Source organism: Apus apus, chromosome 4 (genome assembly GCF_020740795.1).
Source record: "Apus apus isolate bApuApu2 chromosome 4, bApuApu2.pri.cur, whole genome shotgun sequence".
Taxonomy (NCBI): Eukaryota; Metazoa; Chordata; class Aves; order Apodiformes; family Apodidae; genus Apus; species Apus apus.
Genome location: NC_067285.1, coordinates 66,068,769 through 66,087,904, shown reverse-complemented (window position 1 = coordinate 66,087,904; position 19,136 = coordinate 66,068,769). Strand labels below are relative to the sequence as shown.

The following is a 19,136-nucleotide window of genomic DNA, read 5'->3' as shown; positions in this document are numbered from 1 at the left end:
ATCTTTTACAGCTAAGGACTTGACCTTCTGGTTAAGTCTTATCTCAGTCTTTACTATCTTAGAAGCACAGAACTTCAACATAGGGCTTGTTATGCACATTTGACAGCAACAGTAAACACATGTCTAGCATCACAATTGGCTAGATTGTGTGTTTTTGCAAATCCTATGTTTGCAATGACTGAATGTTGGACGTCCTGAGGTTTGCCTTATTCTGCAGTTGTAGCTGGACAAGAACAAATGGGTTATAGGGAGGGCTCAGATATGGACATGGGGTTGCATTGAAGAGGGGACACATGACAAACAGCTACATGAAGGAAGGGACATTTGGAAGAGGATCTAGAAGAGGGGATCAAAACCGTTAGGACTGCTGGAAAAAAAGGATCACAGAAAGCAAGAGTTATCCGCATGGATCTTCAGTGACATATGTTAAAACCTTTGGCGGGTCTATTAGCTCACAGGTAAGACAACTGGTACTTTCTGGTTTGTAATATCAAAAATCCCCAAGACTCCAGAATCAGACCAGCTAAGCATTCTTTTCCCAAACTATAGAAACTTCTTTCCCCAACATCAGTTTTCATTTGAGGATTCTGCCAATGTTTTTGTTAGTCCTTCAGGTAGAACACAGCTTTAGAAGTATAGAGTCCTAAGTCTTACTCCTGCTCCCATCACTGACTCCTTGATGAACCTTGGGCTGCTCATGTAACCTTTCTCTGCCTGACACCCTGTCAAGAAAGCAAAAATAATTAAATACACCTATCCTTGTGCATGGTAAGGAAAATACAAACACTCATTATTGTCACTGTAGGGTTAAGAGTTTTTTTCCATGATGAAGTGAATATATCAGTAAGACTTGCATTTTTCTTTCATCTCAGTAATTTTTATTTTTTTTAATGTGCGAGAAATGAAGGAAGACTAAAACAAAAACTCAAGGGAATTTAGAAGAATGAAAATTATAGACAGACAAGGTTGGGGTTTTCTTCTCTCTCCATTGCTATAATATTTTTTAATTAGTTGAGATTTTTCAAAACAGCCTAGAGATCGAAGTTGCCTTTCATTAAAATTAATGTGGAGTTGGATCTTTCTGAACTGACAGGGATAAGACACAGCAGTTTCAGTGTCCTGGGTTATGCTTGTGGCTCTGCATTTCTGTTTTCTCTCGATGCTTTTATCTGCTTCAAGCAGTCAGTTTTCTAGGCAAGAGCTCTCAGCTGCAGAAGGCCCACCAGAGCATGGATGTTTCTCAGCTGGGAATTTCTCATGTAGCTACAATAAAAATGAGTCGTAACTCTGAGATGTGTGCATGAAGTCCCTTGGCTGCTACATCATTACACAGTAGTTCAGTTAAAACCAGAATAACTCATTATATCAAACAGCAATACTACAGAAAACTTCCAGTAGGAACAGATGAGATGCATTCTTCAAATGAATGAAATTCTTCCTGCAATGACCCAATGAAACAAACCAGGTGGCTAAATCATTACGCTGACAGACTGAAGGTATTAGAAGTTCTCTATTGACCTACATGCTCTTAATTAAAAGGTTTTATTTCATTCTGTGCACACATTGGCTTCTGTTGCAGTCTCCCCTGAGAGAGCTTCGCTTACCTCCTGGAGTCTGAAAACATTCCCCTGCTCTTTGCACACTAACCAGAGGTTCTCATCAAACTGCTCTGCCCTCTAATTCTTTCCTGAATGCCTGCTTTCAAAACAAGCCAAAAAGGGAAATGAATGCTTATTCCATCAGAGGTTCTGGCACATGATGCCACGCAAGAGGGATATGTGCAGAATATATATGTTTCAGGAAGAAAGAGACATTAGTAACAGGTTTATCTTGCTTTCTACTCAAGATCTGTGTATAAACAGGCACAAGACTGGAGAAGGCCAGCAGTTAACAATTCTGTGCACAAAGCATGACAAACTGCCTCTTTTTCACTTGCTTAGGCACTATTATTTTAAGAGGGAACCTTATGAACTTCATACTGCCTTTCAGATGAGGACTTCAAAGTGCTTGGCAAATATAGATTTGCCATCATCATTTCACATCAATTCACTCTTGACTAGAAGGTAGCCTTTTTTTAAAAAAGCAATGGAATTACTAGTCTGATAACAACATCTTCACCATGATACTGGTGCCTTTTTCTCAAGTGGTGTTTCAGTTACATGTATTTCCAAGTACTTAAACTACATGCATAGAGAGAACCGAAGCGACCCAGGAGTTGGTCCAGAGTGTGTTGTATGCAACAATGGGTGAAGCTGTTTTAAATCTTTTCTTCCATTCTTTAAGTGATAGAAGCACAGCTCAGTCTTTTCATGCTTATTTATGTAAATGCAAAGCAACAAAGGAAAAGTCCACATTGGATCTGATTACACTTGGCAATTATTCACAAGTGGAAATTTCCTTTCGGCCCTATTTAATACCGGATTTGTATTCTGTGTTGTGAGACTGGATAAAGTGAACAGTTTTCACTACACAGAGCACCAGTACTATTTCTGTAACTATATAATGCATAGTCCTCAAATGACATGTGCTTTGGCATTACCTTGGTGCTTCAAGATAGCTAGCTCTGAGTTTTGGAGAAAACTGAAAGCACAACTTAGCCACCTTTTTATGAAAAGCCACAGTGGTCTACCAAAGCTGCAACTGAGCTGAAGAAGGGGCACTGGTTGTCTCCCTCTGACCATGCTAGTGCACAAGCATTATTTCAGAAAAGACCAACAGCTGTACCAGCATGCACAGGCACCAAACTCACCACCAAGCCTACAGACTTTCTGTACTTTTTTATTCAGGATAGGGACAATATAGACCTAAATGATGTCACTTCAGATCCTCAACAGAAAGGACACAGACAGGCTCTCAGCATGACAGCTGCACATCACAACTCATGTAATAAGCCTTCAGCATAACCATGCAACACAGATAACTCTCTTAATAGGTTGTCTGCCTCTTCCTTATTACCACCAGCATTTTACACATAAGGCAAAGCAGCATTTGGTCTATCAGGGACACTGAGCATCTGTTTGGTACCATGCACATGATCTCACAGTCTTTCTAGACTGGGCCCAGCAAAACACTTCTCTTACCTTGCTTAAAACATATTTGTGATCTAATGAATGGAATTACTTCTGCTGAAGTTTGCACCAGCAGAGGAGTGTTTTGCTTTCTTAGTCCCACACGGAACACCCACCAAAGTCATTAGGGGGGAATGAGTGCAGGGCTAATTGCAGTGTTTCAGTTTATAGCAGTCCCCTGTGAGATGCAGTGCCTGCCTTTAAAAGTGTTGTTCCTTGCACTGAAATATTTACCACAGTACTCATACTTCAAATGGGAAATAATGCAACTATGGAGGCAATAATACAACTAGTGTGGGTGGTAACCAGCCAATTCTTCTTACACCTACAGCATATTTTGTTCCAGAAGATCACATTAATGCAATTACAGGAATTACAAAATTGCTATAATGGGACCTGCTAGGGAATATTGTGTATTTTGAAACTTAAAATAGTAATGACCACCCTAAAATTTTACTAGAGCTGCTCTTCCTGTTCAATTCAACCTGCTGCCTCTCTGCAGGCTCTCTAGTTTAATGACTGTTCAACCTCCCAAGTTAACAGAAAAATACTAACTACTGGATAAGGAAGTGTATGTGTGTGTACTCGCAAGCTCATTAGTCTGAATAAATGTGGCAGCAGAGTTGCACAAGAAATGCCACAGTTGGTGGTAAGCACAAACTACAGCTTTGGGTGTAAAGTATTGTCATTACAAGGGATGGAGAAACCTCCACAGCTTTTATCCCCACAGAAATCGATAGTGGTGCAGACTGCTGCTCTTTGCTGGAGCAGAGGCAGTCTGATGAAAGAGCTTATTGATTTATCCAGCTGATGTTACTGTAGTGAATAATAGACTGGAAGAGAAAGGGCTTGTAAATTAGACTTATTCAATCAAACATTTTCCAGGATATCTATTATGTACAGCTATATAGAGATAGATATTTACAAGTGGGTTTTTGTCAAGGCAACAGCCTAGTGACTCCTGGTAAGAAGGTCTGTCTGCAGTCGGTCAACTACACTCATGGTGCTAAAGTCAACCTTCAAGCTCTCACTAAAGACTAACACTAAGGTGGAAGCAACAGGGCACTGAGGAGCAGGATTTGGTGATGGCACAGGTAAGCAGCTGAGAGGTGCTGCTCCCATGCTACCTGTGCAATGACGGACCCACTGGCATGAAGGCTTTGGAAAAGTCTGCTGTGGATCCACAGATCTCCAGGCTAAAAGAAATGTTAGTGCCAAGTGAGTCTCCACAAGCCTCAAATAACAAGGACAGCAGCAAGGTGTTTTACGAATGAAAGGAATCCTGTGCTACTCCTTAGCTCAGCAGGTTGATTTGCTATGAATCTAGATTCACACTTGCAAAAATTTAAGTGTTCAGACTGCTTTTGCATAAACTGAGGAGAAAGAAAGAAAAAGAGAGAAAGAGCAGCAGGCACACTGCCACCAAGTACTGCAAATCAATTCTCACAGCAGTGATGGATCAGGGAGCAGGACTATAAGTTTTATAGGTATATGCAACCCTGCGAGTATAAAGACACCATTAAAACATTGACATTAAATTCCAACACTGAAGGATGATTACAGCCCCTGGAGCCAAGCAGGTCAATATGTGACTGTTTATTTTTCATTACTATTTTTTATATACGTATATATGAAACAGAATAGGATTCACAACAGCCTCATCCTCTCTCCTGCTGAAGACCTCTGCTTTATACTCAGCATCCACTTTCACAAATAAAATGCAATATACCATCAATGGATAAATGAGATCCCTACAGGGCTTTGATTCTGCCATACCATTATATCTACTTTCTCACAAGGTTTCTGCTTAAATGATTCTATTTATGCACACACACAAAGATAACATACACCTGTCTAAATATAATCTGATAGTAAAGAGCTGTTCTGTAAGGGGAAATGTATATTTTTCTTTCTAATTTACCATGACTTATTCATAGCACTGGAGCTAGGGGTACGTTAGCCTCCCCACTATAAAAGTCAGCAAGATGTTACACAGTAAGACATGGCTGGATCTTCCCTCCCACCCCTATCTTTAGCAAAGAAAAAGACAGGAGCTCTGAATCTCACCTTTTTTCTCTTCCCCATAAAACCAACAATTTTGAGGAATTACAGCTTTATGCACTGCTGACATTGACTAATCGTCTTTAAAGTGATTAAAGTGTTTGTACAAGCCACACTGAAGAAGTCTGGGAAGCCTCAGAGCAAATGGCCATGCTGTACTGCAGGGTTCAGAGATGGCTGCCAGCACAGTACTCACCTACATAGCACTTATTCAGGAAGCAGATCTATTTACTAGCTAGTAGTGTCACTTTTCTGTCATCATGAATATTTCAGTCAAAAGTAATCTGCCTAACAGAATAAAAATTTCTGACTTCTTTTTCATGAAAGAACCCAAAGCATTTTATTATCCGGACACATACATACCGGATAGTTACAGCCACAGCTGTTTGGGCAATGGAGAGCTGAGGCTCAACAGAGAAGTACTGCAGAGAGACAGGATGAGGCAACAGGAGAGAGGTGTGTGTGAGGATTTTGGCTCAGGTTAATGTGCTAGTGAAACGTGAAAGAAAGTTTCAATGCACCAGCAGAACAGAAAAGACATCATTTTTGAGAAGGGATGGGTTGCAGAAAAGACCTATTGTTTGTCAGCATATGTCAGATTCATACTAAAAGCCTTTTTTTTTTTACTTCTTGATCATGTTAGTCACAAAGGCAGGACCATGGTATTAATAGGTGCAGGCAGAACAGACTTCAGTGCTAGAAGTGATCTTCAAGAGGCTGAAGCAAGCTGATCATCATATAATGAAGTTTGCATAGGCACTTCATAGATACAGGTACCTCCTTCTATAGCAAGACACCCCAAATTCAGAAAGCAGGCACACGCTGATCTGCATTGCTAAGTTTACTCTTTTGAAAATGCTGGCTTGCCCTAAACCCTCTACTTTTCATTTGCATTGCTGTTAGAGTCACTGCCAAGATTCTCTGGACAGATGCTGAGCCAGTACCAAAGAGAAGGGCTACGAGGTTGGGAGGGCAGAGGGGAGAGGGTTCTGTTATGAGATTTTCCCATTCTTCACTGCTTATCTTCATAAACCTCAGAAAGCATCATATTCATCTTCAGAGAAGGAGAGTGGGGTGTCTAGTCTGATGAGAACTGGCTTAACCCAATTCTTCAGCCTACAAACTGTTCTGTGACTTTAGGTCACTACTGCTGATCTGCAGCTATTGCAGGTTTTTCTGCAGCCACATACATCCCAGACCCCAGAGGTGTCACAGTGGCACTTACCCTGCATGCAGAGCCCGTCGGTGCAGTTCTTGGACTGCAGCACCAGCCCCTCGCAGTCCTTTCCCCCGTTCTTTGGCGCCGGGGCTGTGCACTCCCTCCGGCGCCAGTGGGTGCACTCCGTGCCACAGGTGGACCACTTGCTCCAGGATGTCCACTTGCCATCCACTGAGACAAGAAAGGATATGACTCATTAAAGGTACATAAAAGTGAGACTGGATGAGAGAAATGCACATCTTGGCACAAGTCATTCTGCAACTCCTGGCCATTCCCAGCAAGGCAGAAGGTCATCAATCTGCTCTTCTTAAAGTCCTATTCCTGGCGTGTAAATGCACATTCACTCTCCCTCTCCTTTATCTCTGTCCCAGCTCCATTTCTGCTCTTTCCTTCCCTTTTAATTAACTTGTCATCAGTTTATCTGTGCTCAAAGTGTACAAGAAAACAAACAAGTTGGGAATCTGTGGTTTCTTTCTTCTTTTTTTTGGTAATTTTTTTAACACAGAGGTTAAAAAATTAGGCTTGGCTAGAAATTCTTTAGTAGGAAGACATCCAACATTAAATGTTTTCTATTAAAGGAAATATCTAGAGGCACTGATTTATTTTCAAGTGAGCAGAATCAAGTTTGAGTTTGGTGCCTTCCAAAATCCCAGATTATTTTCAAAAGTACCAAACTGAACAGCCAAAGAACAAACTATGAAATTGTTTCAGTGACACAGCCTAAGTCAGGAGACTGTCACTTGAATTAGTGACCAGAGATAAAATTTCAGCTTTCAAGTCTCACCCACCACTATGATCCAGGATTGGATGGCCAAGCTTCACAAGCTGAGGACAAGCCTACTGCCATCAATTTGAGTGGGACTGCAGAGGCAGGAAAGCTCTGGACAACAGGACAGATGTCAGAACTCTTGTCACAGAGAAGCCACCAACTACCTTGCATGTCCTGAAGCAATTTTGTACATTTCAGAAGTTTACATTTAAATATTTTTTAAAGATATGCATACACATTTCTTTCTAGTATAAATGTCTTTGTGTCACATAAACACATGCCTCAAATTTAACATCCACACCACAGATGCTCCACTTGCTGTGACAGCTGGACTGAACAGACACTGTAAATATATTTATATCATGGTTGTTTTTTGTATTCAAATTCCGGTCCTTTTCCAGAGCTTTCAACCTTTATCTTCTGATAACTCCAATTGTCCTCCAAATCCCTTGAATTACCAGGGCTGAGACACCAGTGCAAGCTGTGTGCAAAAGTGAGTCTGAATCTTCTGCTTCTTGATAAAATGTGCTCACTTTTATCTACTTATGTAATATAATTTCATATTCATTCACTGAAATGTTGTATTTATTAATAAAGAGAAGGAAGCTTTTGTAACCAACAGTCTTCTGAAATAACTGGTGGCAGACCATTTATCTAGGGCTATGTACTGTTCATACTGAACCTGGACACAGAGTGGTGCAAGCTATTTTCTGGACACTCTGGCCCTCACAGAAGGCACCACCATTCAGTGGGGCAGGATTGGTGCAGGTCCTCGTACGCTTCTGAAACCCTCTCCCACATCGGCTGTTACACACTGACCACTCCGTCCAGGTAGACCAGCCTCCATTCACTGAAAAGCAAGAGATAAAGAGTATGATCATGTAAGCAAGCCACCCTGGTCAGCACCAAGGTGCCTCTGGCTCTGTGTTACACTGCCTCCTACAGCAGTCACAAGAGGCTGAGAAGAGTATGACAGGCAACACTGACCAGACACAAACCCAGTCTCCCAGCGTACTCAATAGGTGGCATGCCAGAAGGCATTGTACAAGTCAAAGAAATGCTGACGCTGAATGAAAAACATCACTTGATGACTATTAGGGCTAGCAGGTCATCTGCCTTCTCCTGAAAATCAACCTGACCCAGCACTAAGCACCTGGTGGCATGTGTATGGCCAAAATCCCTGCAGGCTCAGACAGTACTGGCAGCTCTGCTAGCCAGAAGCTTGCACTCCAAAAGCAGCACCACTTTCAAAGGGAGGTAATCTGTACTCCAGTGTGTTCTCAGATGTATCCATCAACTACGCAAGCTGAGAGACTCCGATGCTTTGACTAGGAATGGATAATCTTCTTTCCCTTTCTTTTCAGAAGGTGATTTCAGCATAACAGGGTAACTTCACTCACCCTTCTGTGGACACAGCTGGTGCGTATAAACATCTCAGCACTTCCATAACAGAAATTTAAGCTGCTTAGAGTGAACTCTCACTAAATGCAATTTTATTTTTGGACTTTGAGAAGAAATTTATCTTTGGGAAGATATTTATGCAGACTCTTTTTCATCCACCTCAGTTTCTGGGGTAGACAGATGGATGAAGGAGCTGTGCTGCTTTGTCTAATAATGTCATTGGCAGGGTATGGATAATTGCAAAAACGGCTGTTCCCCTACATACATGTCTGTTGACTGCACTGTTGAAAAAAATGCTGTATATGTATGAGGAAGAGTTGCAGTATGCCTACATCTTTATGTTTCTGCATTCATCACAGCTACAAAACACAGTGCTCTTGTATAGTCAATCCCTCAACATTACAAACACTGCTAATCAACTCAATTCAGTTGGTTTTCTATTAAAACTGAACTAAAAGGCCCTTGTAACTTCAGGGAACCAACTGCTTACAATTAAATCTAACTGCTACCCTGAATATGAAATGAATATTAGGGATAATCATAGGGATTTTTTCCTACTTGTCTATCCTATAATTAGGCTGATTGTAAGGAACACCAGGACAGTCAGCTGGCACATTGTCAGAGCAGGTTTTGTTCTGCTGGATACCCTGACTGGAAAGCATCAGGGCAATAAATGCAGGGGCAAATGCTTGGACTGGTAGGGCAGAGCTGCAGTGCAAAACAACCTGGAAGAAATTCCAGGAGGGCATCTCATCTAGCCCCTTCCCAGCCAAAGCATGGCCCAGCCCCTTCAATGTTAGATCAGGGCTGCAGATGCAGACAGAGAATAATGTTATCCCATGTTTTATATTCTCCTGATGTTTATTTTTAAGCTAGGTTGTGTGCCTATGAACTGAGCCCCAAAGTGCTTTGCTACTTTGCCCCTGCCTTCAGAGTATGCTTTTTGGAGTAGATACCAAAAAAGAAGCTTATTTAAAGAGATGGAAGAAGGTGGATGACTCTGCTGAACTCTGACACTTAAAAGTATTTGGAAGCACAAACTTCCTTTCAGTTTTACTCTTATTCTTGAAAAGCAGCACTGAGAACGTGAAATGCTTTGGTAGAAACAATGCCTTGGATGCAAGGGGAAACAGGACCTTCTCTACAATGAGGCAATCGCTAGTGTAGGTTCCTGTGCGAGGGACGAGCCCTCAGGACCTATTCTGGGAAATGGTGTCAAAACCCCACTGTAACCCCCTGGAACAAAGTCTTATATGCATCCCAACAGGCCTGCCTGGGAGAATGAAGACTACAGTGATGGCTTGCATATAGCCTAAGGTCTGCATAGACAATAACTGAGATAACAATGATTGAGAGAACAACAGATTGAGATCAAGGGGCAGAGGTCCACTAAGCTGCTCAGTCTTATGACTTGATCATACATACTCATCGTTGCAAAATAAGGAAACTAGGCCTATAAAACAGGGGCTGCAATAGTGGGCTTTGGAAGTTTCATCAACATTGACCATCAACACCGACCCTCCCCCATTTGGCTGGACTGACACTGGATCCAGGACTGGTGATTTCCTGTCCTCTGTCTCTCTTTATTTTCTTCCCCCCCCTTTTCTTTTTGTCTCCTTTCCCCCATTACTATATATATAAGTGGGTGGTTTTGTTTGGAAGTTTGCTCAAAATTAACTTCTACTGGTGTAATAAACAAATGTATTACTTATTAGAAAAAGACCTTGAGTGTTGTTACACCTTGATCTGATCTAGGGGTATCAGGCGGTCAAGCTTTTACTTGGACTGTAATATTTTCTATTTACTCTCTCTGGGAAAAGACCATGTTTGAGAGGAGGATTTTGGACCCAGCCACACCTGGGCTCCTCTCTTGCAAAGAGTTTAGAAAGCAAGAGGGTCCAGTTCTAACTTCCCTGGGTTGCTAAATCTGAGTCATGTCAGCCTGTTCTGCCTTTAACACCATTGTCCATCACCAGTAAGCCAAGGCACCAGATCTGTATTTATGAGTATTTTCGGTAATTGAAGCCTGACTGCAGTCCTTGCACATGGCTGCAAGTCAACAGGCAGCACAGGTGGTCCAGCTGGGACACTGATGGCAGTAAGATTTGCATACAGGCATTTTGCATCCCCCTCCTGCTCCACTGCTTGCTTTGAGTGCACGTTCATTCATGTGCAGTACAATAGGGCATCACTTACCATAGACAATCACAGTTGCTGTTGTGCTTTTCCTTTTGGCCACAATGTTTTTGGCTACACAAGTGTAATTAGCTGTGTCAGAAAGCCGGGCTTGCTTGATGATCAGGTTGTGATCGATGGTGATGTAAAAATTTCTGTCTTCCACAGGATCAATCACCTCTTCATTCTTCAGCCACTCCACCTTGGGATTTCAAAGGGCCAGAAGAGAGGCAGTGAGTCACCATCAGGTCACACCACAACGGGCACAGTATCTGTGATTACACTGCTCACCGCATAAAGTTCTACGAACCAAGGCACATTGTGAAGGACTCACCTGATGCATGCTGCCATGGCAGAAACATGGGAGAACACCCTTCACACCTACCATTTCTTTCAGGTCTCCTTCCCTCCCACCCATCCACACAACAGCTGTCTTGCCTTGTCTTGATAGTACCTACATATTTTCAAGGCTGCCAGCTACTGTGCAGAGAAAAATAGATGTTTTCAGAGTCTGAGGCAAGGGATAAAGAAGGGATGGTATGTTAGGACCATATCTACAAACAGAACATTTCCTTACAACATCCAAAACTCTAAACCAGTAGAGATCTGACCCCTTCTTTTGTACATCTTGTTTAACAATGCAATAACCTTGTACGTACCTGCCCTGGGTCTAACACAATGAGGCACTACACCAGAGGAGGTCACGCTAACAAATTACAAACATGCCAATGTCTTAAAGTATACATACACTCACTGGCTAAGTGTTTTTTTCCTGTTTTGCTGCAATCAGGATTAAACAAAATAGAGACAGTTAGCAATGAAATAGGGAATCACAAAGACTACATCAGTGCTTATTTTTTCCTTTTCTTTATGTAAGCTATATCTTATGTTAATAAAGTGTAATTTCCTTGGTTACACAGACAAAAATTTTCATATGCGATTTTTAATCTAGACAATGTTCTCTTTATTGCCTTCCTAAAGAAACACCTTATTATATCCCATCTGATTGCTGTGAACCACCCTAATATGATTTGGCTGCAAATCTAGCAGCTTGTTTTCATTTGAATCAAGCGTGCTCTGAAGGACATGACTGGGGCCCTTGGTGGATCAAAGCCGGGCCTTCATGCCACTGGATCACTTCAACTTGTGCCCAGGAATTAATTAAAGGAAGAAAAACAAACACAATCAACCAGCCGGACCCATGAGATGCAAACTGCCAAGGTTTGCTCTCACAAACCCCACTTTTCCAAAGACATTTGAGGAACTGCAAGAGTGCTGACATACCCCAAAACCAACAGAGGACCTGCTCCCCCACCCTGAGACAGCTGTACAGACCATCCCAAGCCATGGGGAGTAAACTGGTGGCCAGTGTTTAATGGTGTTAAACACAGAGTGCTCAACTCATGCCTAGATGGAAACAGTCCAATGCCTCAATTCCAGTGCTGGCAGATGTGGGCTTGGATTCAAGCTGCCCACCACCCACTCCACATTTTTAGCCCTACTTTAAGCAGCTCCAGCTCCTTTACCCCAGTTTGGGTGGATGTGCATCAGGTGTTAGCTGCTTTCAAAGATATAAATCTTAGTGAATGTAAAGCCACGGCCCAAGGAAAGCTTGATTTAAACTCTCCTCTCCCACAGCAAATCAACACGGTATGTGCAAGCCTCACAACGGACAATACTTTACAGCTTAAAACTGGTGGTGCAAAAAGGTCTGTGGAAATGGATACGTGTGTTTGTGAGGAACAGAGCAGGAAGAAAAAAACATAAAACTTTGGAAGCTGTGTTTCTGTCACCAAAACATTCCTGTTTTACAATGGAAGATATAAGCACTTAGTCAATAGCCTGGTTTTCCTCACTAGAGTGACTAATACTGTTCTTCCTCTTTTCTTGAATCCTAAATAGTTACCAGACATAATAAAGACAGGCAGATTTCTGTTCAGTCAATTACAATATTCAGCTCCTTTCTCACCCACAGATCAAGTCTGCATTCAGCCCAGACTGTCAAACAACTCAGGACCTAACCTCTCCTCCAGAGATAGGCTTCCTCTTAACCCCTGCCTCTCACACAAACAAAATGTCTTTCTTGGGTTTTAATACCAGTATTTAGTTCTGGGATGGAGCACAGACTTGTGTCAGGACTCCAGAAGACACTACACACACTGCCACAGCTGCACATCATCTTCAAATCCACCTGTACTTTTCCTGTGCTCTGCACATTGAGGACATGAGGATGTCAGTGAGGTCAAGACTACAGTCATCCCATTGTCTCAGTCCAAAATGTTTCAGCACTATGCAAGGCTCCGTGCTCAAGCATTAGGTTCTCTTTTTCCAGCACTGTGCAACACTTTCTTTCTCCACAAAAATACACACATACTTATTCAGTCTGGGTCTCAGCTGATTAGACAAAATTAAAGCTATGAGCATTAAATTCCCTTTCATCCCTGCAAAAACACTGAAGATTATATGAAAACACAAGTTGCCAATATCAGAAAAAAAAAAAAAAGATACTCTGTATAATTCAGCATACTGCATCTGCTCTTCACCAAATCTCTTAGGAAAAAGATCCTTTTCAACTAACAGCTCATAGAATTTGCTAACAATAAAATGTTACATTTCCAGAACAACAGGATGTCTTTTTTTTTTTTTTTTTTTTCTGAAAACTGTTTTGCCAGTACTTTGGTACTGTGTGTTCATGTCTAAATCCCATCTCTCTTGCAGGCTACCTCTTCGATGTATCTAATTCAGTCATCTTCTGGCATCAAGGTTTTTACTATGTCAAGAGTCTGCTCAAGTAGCAAACAACAACATCACCAAATCTGAAAGGAGGAACTGATGGATGATTCGGCAAGAGACAGGAGTCTCCTTTCATTTACATTTTAGCCATCCATAGAACAACACAAAAAAGAGCACACCCATCCAGCAGATGTGTTTTCTCCTTCGGTCCTTGTAGAAATTATAACTAATTAAACACACTACAATATGTAAATGAGACTTTTGTTGGTATTTATTTTCAGTTACTAACAGCCTCACTCTTTCTGGTACAGGTGACTGCAGTGCTCAGCAACTCCAAACCTCAGACTTATTTTCTTGAGGTAACCAGAATAGCTGGGAGCAGGGTTGTTCTGTCATTTAGGTAGGAAAAGATCAGGTGTCAAATACAGAAGAGAAGAGAACAACGTGGAATGAGATAATGTGATTTATGAATGACAAGTATGCAAACTGTTATTACAGAAGTTAAAAGCAATGATCTCTTTTGATGCTGTGTCATTCCCCAAGGTGCAGCCCGCTCACTCAAGTAGGCTGTTAATCCAGTCAACACAGAAACTTATCCTGAATTTCATTCCCCTGCCTGAAAAATGGTGACTGATGCCCTGGGGAAACTGTCAGCTTCGAAACAGGGCTGGAAGATAAAGCACCAGACATTTACGTGCCAGAGACCTGCACCCCTCCAGGCCAGTGGTCAGAGGGGCAGCAGGATAACCATGGGCATTTCAAAGTGCACAAGATGCCTGTCTTCAGGGTCAGACCAAATCAGACCCTCATAGCTCCATTTTTTCAGTTCTCTGTTTGCCTTTGCCTAAATATTTGCTATAGTTACAACTCTTGAACCTAGCCGTATTTATTAAATTAAAACAGGCACATCCCTCCAACTGTTATTAATAAATGTATGGATGGCTGTGCATACATGTAGAAAAAGCCTGGACATCAGTTTTCCTTTATCCTAACAGAAATAATTGGTAACAATACTGCCATGAAGGATGGGGTAGGTGTTCCCTTGTGGAGATGAAAGTCATGGAAAATTAAAACAATGTGCAACTGTGTTATCTTATATACCAGCCCCCCGGAACAAAGCAGGCACAAAATCCCCATTTCTTTTTTTTTAGTTTTCCACTCAAGAAGGTATTTTTAAAATATGTTTGCCAACTGACTAGCAAGAAGAGGCCCCTCTGTAAGGTGTGAGCACAGTGAATGAAATCCCAACTCACAGTGACTGGAGATGCTGAGAAGGTGAAGCACACTCTCAGTCAGCTAGTTTTTGCTCAGAGCTCCTTAGCCCTCTGGATGTAATTCTCAGAGCAGTGAGGCAGCTCCTGCCAGCTACACATCCAATGCTGCTGATGTGCCAGCAAGCCTGCCGCGAGACTGAGCTGTCCTCGCAACCGGCTGAGGAAGAGCAGGATCTAAGGCGACTGGAATTTAGAGCAATATACTTCGTAACATCTTTTCTGTCATCCCACTCCCCAGTGAGAGACAGATGTGTTGTCTCTAATTATTTGCTGATTGGTATCAGGAGATACATTAACATAATTGGCACATTTGTTCTAATTAAGAGAGGGAACCTGCCACATGCCACCCAACGTGAAAAGGAAGACCATCATCAAGAAGAGAAAACCTACACTAACTGCCCTGGCTATACCTTGGAGCTGCAGCCAGACCTGTGCTGCTGCAGGATGTTGCCAGCCACTGCCTGAATTAAGGTAGCAAAAGCAGAGACTAAGACTTGCAAAGCTGGGCCAGGCTTCTGCACAGACTAAATTAACATAGGGAACATAAATCACATAAGCGATTACAAACACAGGAAAACCTTATTACAGAAGCTAATTGCTGACACAAATTTAGCCATACCAAGTTACTAGCTTTACTTGACACTTAAATCTCTTGGCATACTTGCATATGCATGACTGTTTTAGAAACTGGCAGAGCAGAAGCACATCTGCTCCAAAAGAAATCCAGGAATGGAAAAGGGATACAAGCTCATCTAGATCCTCACCTCCTGATTTTAAGAGTTGTTCCTTACACCGCTTGCAATCTCAAGAGGAAAGCCAGCAGGGTGCAAGTCCTGGATTTTGATCTCGCACTGCCTCCTCCACACCAACCTGCCCTAAAGTCACTTTCAGAGAAGAGAGCACTTGTTGCAAACAGCAAGTCTGTGATTCTGTGATTCCACTCCCAGACCCAGGCAAATCCCTTCAGTGCCCATGAGTGCAATTTTCCAGAAGAAACAAGATGCAAACAACTGAGAGCAGTGAGAAATTTGCCTCAACAAAAAGTGATTTAGGATTCTGGGAGGTAAGACCATTGCATCCCTGCCTTCCCTGTGCCTGGACAAGGTGGCAAGATTGCTCTCCATCTGGTCCCCCAACAGCACTGGCACTGTGGCTGGTGTTCTCCGTAGCCACACTCACCAGTCCCACCGGCACTGCTCACCTTGCTGCAGTCCCTTGCTGCACTTGTATTGCCTCCAACAGCCACAGGGAAATCACAGCTCCCCTGCTTCACCCAAATTGTAACAACAGACACACATCCCACACCATATTTATAGTAAGAGCACACACACAAATGCCAGTAGGAATAAAACATTTGTGAAGCTCACTACTGATGTGGACACAGTCCAAGATGCCCAAGTGAGATTGAGAAAACTTTAGCAGTTTTCATAAGGGCTGTTGAGCCAGAACCTATTCCAGGTACCTTGAGACTTGAGTGCCTCTTTCAAGAATGTTATTTGATTTTTGGATTTGGTTTCAAATGTACACTTCCATCCCAGCAACTGCTGGCTGAAAAAGATGCTGCTTCCATATACTACTCACTGGAAATAGGTTTTGTACCCCTTTAAGTATTAAAAAAAAAAAAAAAAAAAAAAGGACAGGAAAAAAAGAGTGGCTTCCAAAGAGGCTGAAATTATAGCTATGAGAAACTGCAAAACACATCTTGAGAATGAGACAGCAAATGCAAACCACCGTGACATTTTGCTTAGTTCTTGCTACTATGCTTTTGCTGCCAATAAGGGGAATTTGTGTTCCTGCTGTGGAAACACTTCCTTAATTGCACGTACATCCAGTTTTCTGCTTGAGTACTAAAATCTACAAAGGGTGTACGTGCAGCTTCTGGATGTCTCCAGCTCTATTATAACTTTGCTTTATGCACAATGGGGAAATGAAGCCTCACAGAAGCAACTTCAAAGGTCAAGGTAGACTGAATAGCTCAAGTAGCAGCAGATGTAGAACTTTATTTCATAGAGCCTCACATTGAAATACAGATCACAGCATTGTAAACTAAAAACCACAGTGGCTGCTGTATGGCCACCAGGAGTTGCTGGGCTCCTTTTCCTGCTTGAAAGAGGGGTTCAGAATTGAGGTCCCAGATGTTGGCATCTGGACTCCCTGATTCTCCAAGCAACCGGCAAGGGTCTGTTTGGAAACAGCTTTAGATGGGTTACCAATGTGACAGCTGTGGTTCTTTGGATGGATGGATGAACAGATAAATAGATGGCCTCTTTCTTCTCAGAAGAGAGCTGTTTGCTTTTCAGGATCATTAAGTTCAATAAAGAAACAGGATGTTGGGGGGTGGCTGCAGTCCCTTAGGATGGTCCCTTTCCTGTTCTCCTTGAAACGGGCATTGTGCCTGTTGCCATAAAGACAACTCCTCCTACCAGTTTTAAAGTACATGGGATTTCAGCCAGGTTACATTTTTCATTGAAAGAAAAGGATCAATTCTAGAAGAATATGGAATTTCCCAAGCAAAATCCAGGAAAATCTAATCAGATGACTTCTGAGTGACAGCTGATGTGTGTTCTTCAGACTGCATTTTGGAAACACCTCCATCATGAAACATGGGAGCATTGTAATTCTTTACACCTAAGGTAAGCACCGCATCTGAAGAAGTTAATGCCAGAGAAAGTGACCAAGGCAAATGCTATGACTGGGTGACTGAGGGTGCTATGAGGCCTGTTGCCTATAGGGAACAAGAATTAGTCAGTGTCAAAGTAGGACCTGATGGATGAATCTTGTAGGCTTACGGAGTAGCATCTCCAGGATGAGAAGCTATCTTCTCTAAGGGGAAAGCTGGAATGTATGCACATCTACCTCACAAAAAAATCCAGCTAAAAGCTGTGTCCCATACTGCATATATTCCAAAAATATTTATAAGGTAAAATGATGCACTTTCTGAATACAGCATAAAGAAGAGTGGTAGTTTGGGTTAGCTAAAACAGCATTCTATAGCCATCTTTGCTGCAAAAACCAAGCTGTACAGAGGAGAAGCTAGCAGGGTTCATGTCACTGCTCTTGTAGGAGACCGACCATTGTAATATTTTATGGAGAAACTAGAAAACTGAGCACTCTGCAGTCTCACAGACCATCCTTGCCTGAGGTCAGATCCAGTCATACACCAACCTGCCAGACTCGCAGTGGCTCTCCAGGACAAAATAAATGAGTGATCCTCATTCACTTTCAGCTGTGCTGCTTCCGCACACAAACCCACCTTCCCCTTCCCACTCTTCCCCCTGTTGACAGCCAAAGGCAGTTCTTCTGTATGTTGCAAGGCACTACAAAGGACAGTGTCACTTCCCAGCTAATTAGTATTTGTGGCCACTAGCTCCTCTAATCTACTCTCTTAGAGCTCACTTTCCTGTGAGGAAAATAAAACACTGCCTCGGCAACACACACCTGCATGGAAACACATACACATGAACTCCCAATTAAGGGATAACTGCTGCAAAACATAAGTGGCTCTCAGGAAACAAAGCAAATAGTGGTTGTATTAATAATCAATTAGATGGAGCAGCCACCTGATGCTGCCTATTTGGAGAAGTCCCAGCTTCCACCAGCCTTTGCCCGTGCAAGAGCAGCTGAATAAAGTCTGTGTGTCGCAGTCATCTTGACTCGGCTAAACACTGTCTTCTGTCTCTTGACTCAAGGATGCTTTACCCCTTGCTCTAGTTCCTAATTAAAGTCATGAATGTGGATAAATATCATGTCCAGTTTTAAATCCAACCAGGTCACCAAACTCTACATTACACCATGTTCTGCAATTAAACTACTCTGTGAAACACCTCAATTATAATTAAAAATGCAATTATCCTCCTGTTAAAGCCACTGCAAATCATACATTTCAATGCAAAAGTTTGTCTGGCAGCTCATGGCATATTAACCAATCTTACATCTCATTGATTGTTTGGTCTATAACCTATCACAATGAGCTAATTTAATGTGACTCAATGTCTCTATATTTTATCAGGTGCAATACGATGCTGGCAAATAACAAATTAAATTAACTAAGGGGTTAATTGCTAATAACTATCGTTATTGTTGGAGCTTTGCAGAATGGGATCCTTCCTGCCTTCTCAGGTAAGGTTTGAAAAAAATGCAGACAAAAGAAGGTGAAATCGAAAAGGATGTTTGTGTTGACACTAGGGAGCTGCAACTGTCTGATTTCCACTGAGCACTGGCAGCTCCTCCTGAGTCTGGCAGGCCAGGCAGCTTATCTCACTGCCTTATCCTGTTTCTCCCTATTGAGGAAAAACAGAAGACAGGGAAGCAGGAAGCTGGGTCAGGATGTTTGGTGCTATGTCTATCCCTCTTTTTTTTTTTTTTTTTTTTTTTTTTTTTCCCCACAGCAGGAACATGTGAGTTTGCCCCTTCACCCCTCAGTTATGTGTGGGATC

At 42.2% G+C, this 19,136-nt stretch overlaps 1 protein-coding gene across 2 annotated transcripts in view; it reads right to left on the bottom strand.

The window, feature by feature from the left end:
• Positions 1-19,136, bottom strand: part of UNC5C (unc-5 netrin receptor C) — a 257,762-nt gene that overhangs the window by 39,740 nt on the left and 198,886 nt on the right. For both annotated transcript variants that reach the window (XM_051617618.1, XM_051617619.1), the window contains exons 5-7: positions 10,715-10,895; positions 7,800-7,967; positions 6,355-6,519 (exon numbers count right to left, since the gene is read on the bottom strand). In XM_051617618.1, coding sequence (XP_051473578.1) covers positions 6,355-6,519; positions 7,800-7,967; positions 10,715-10,895 — 514 coding nt within the window. The remainder of the gene's footprint in view (positions 1-6,354; positions 6,520-7,799; positions 7,968-10,714; positions 10,896-19,136) is intronic.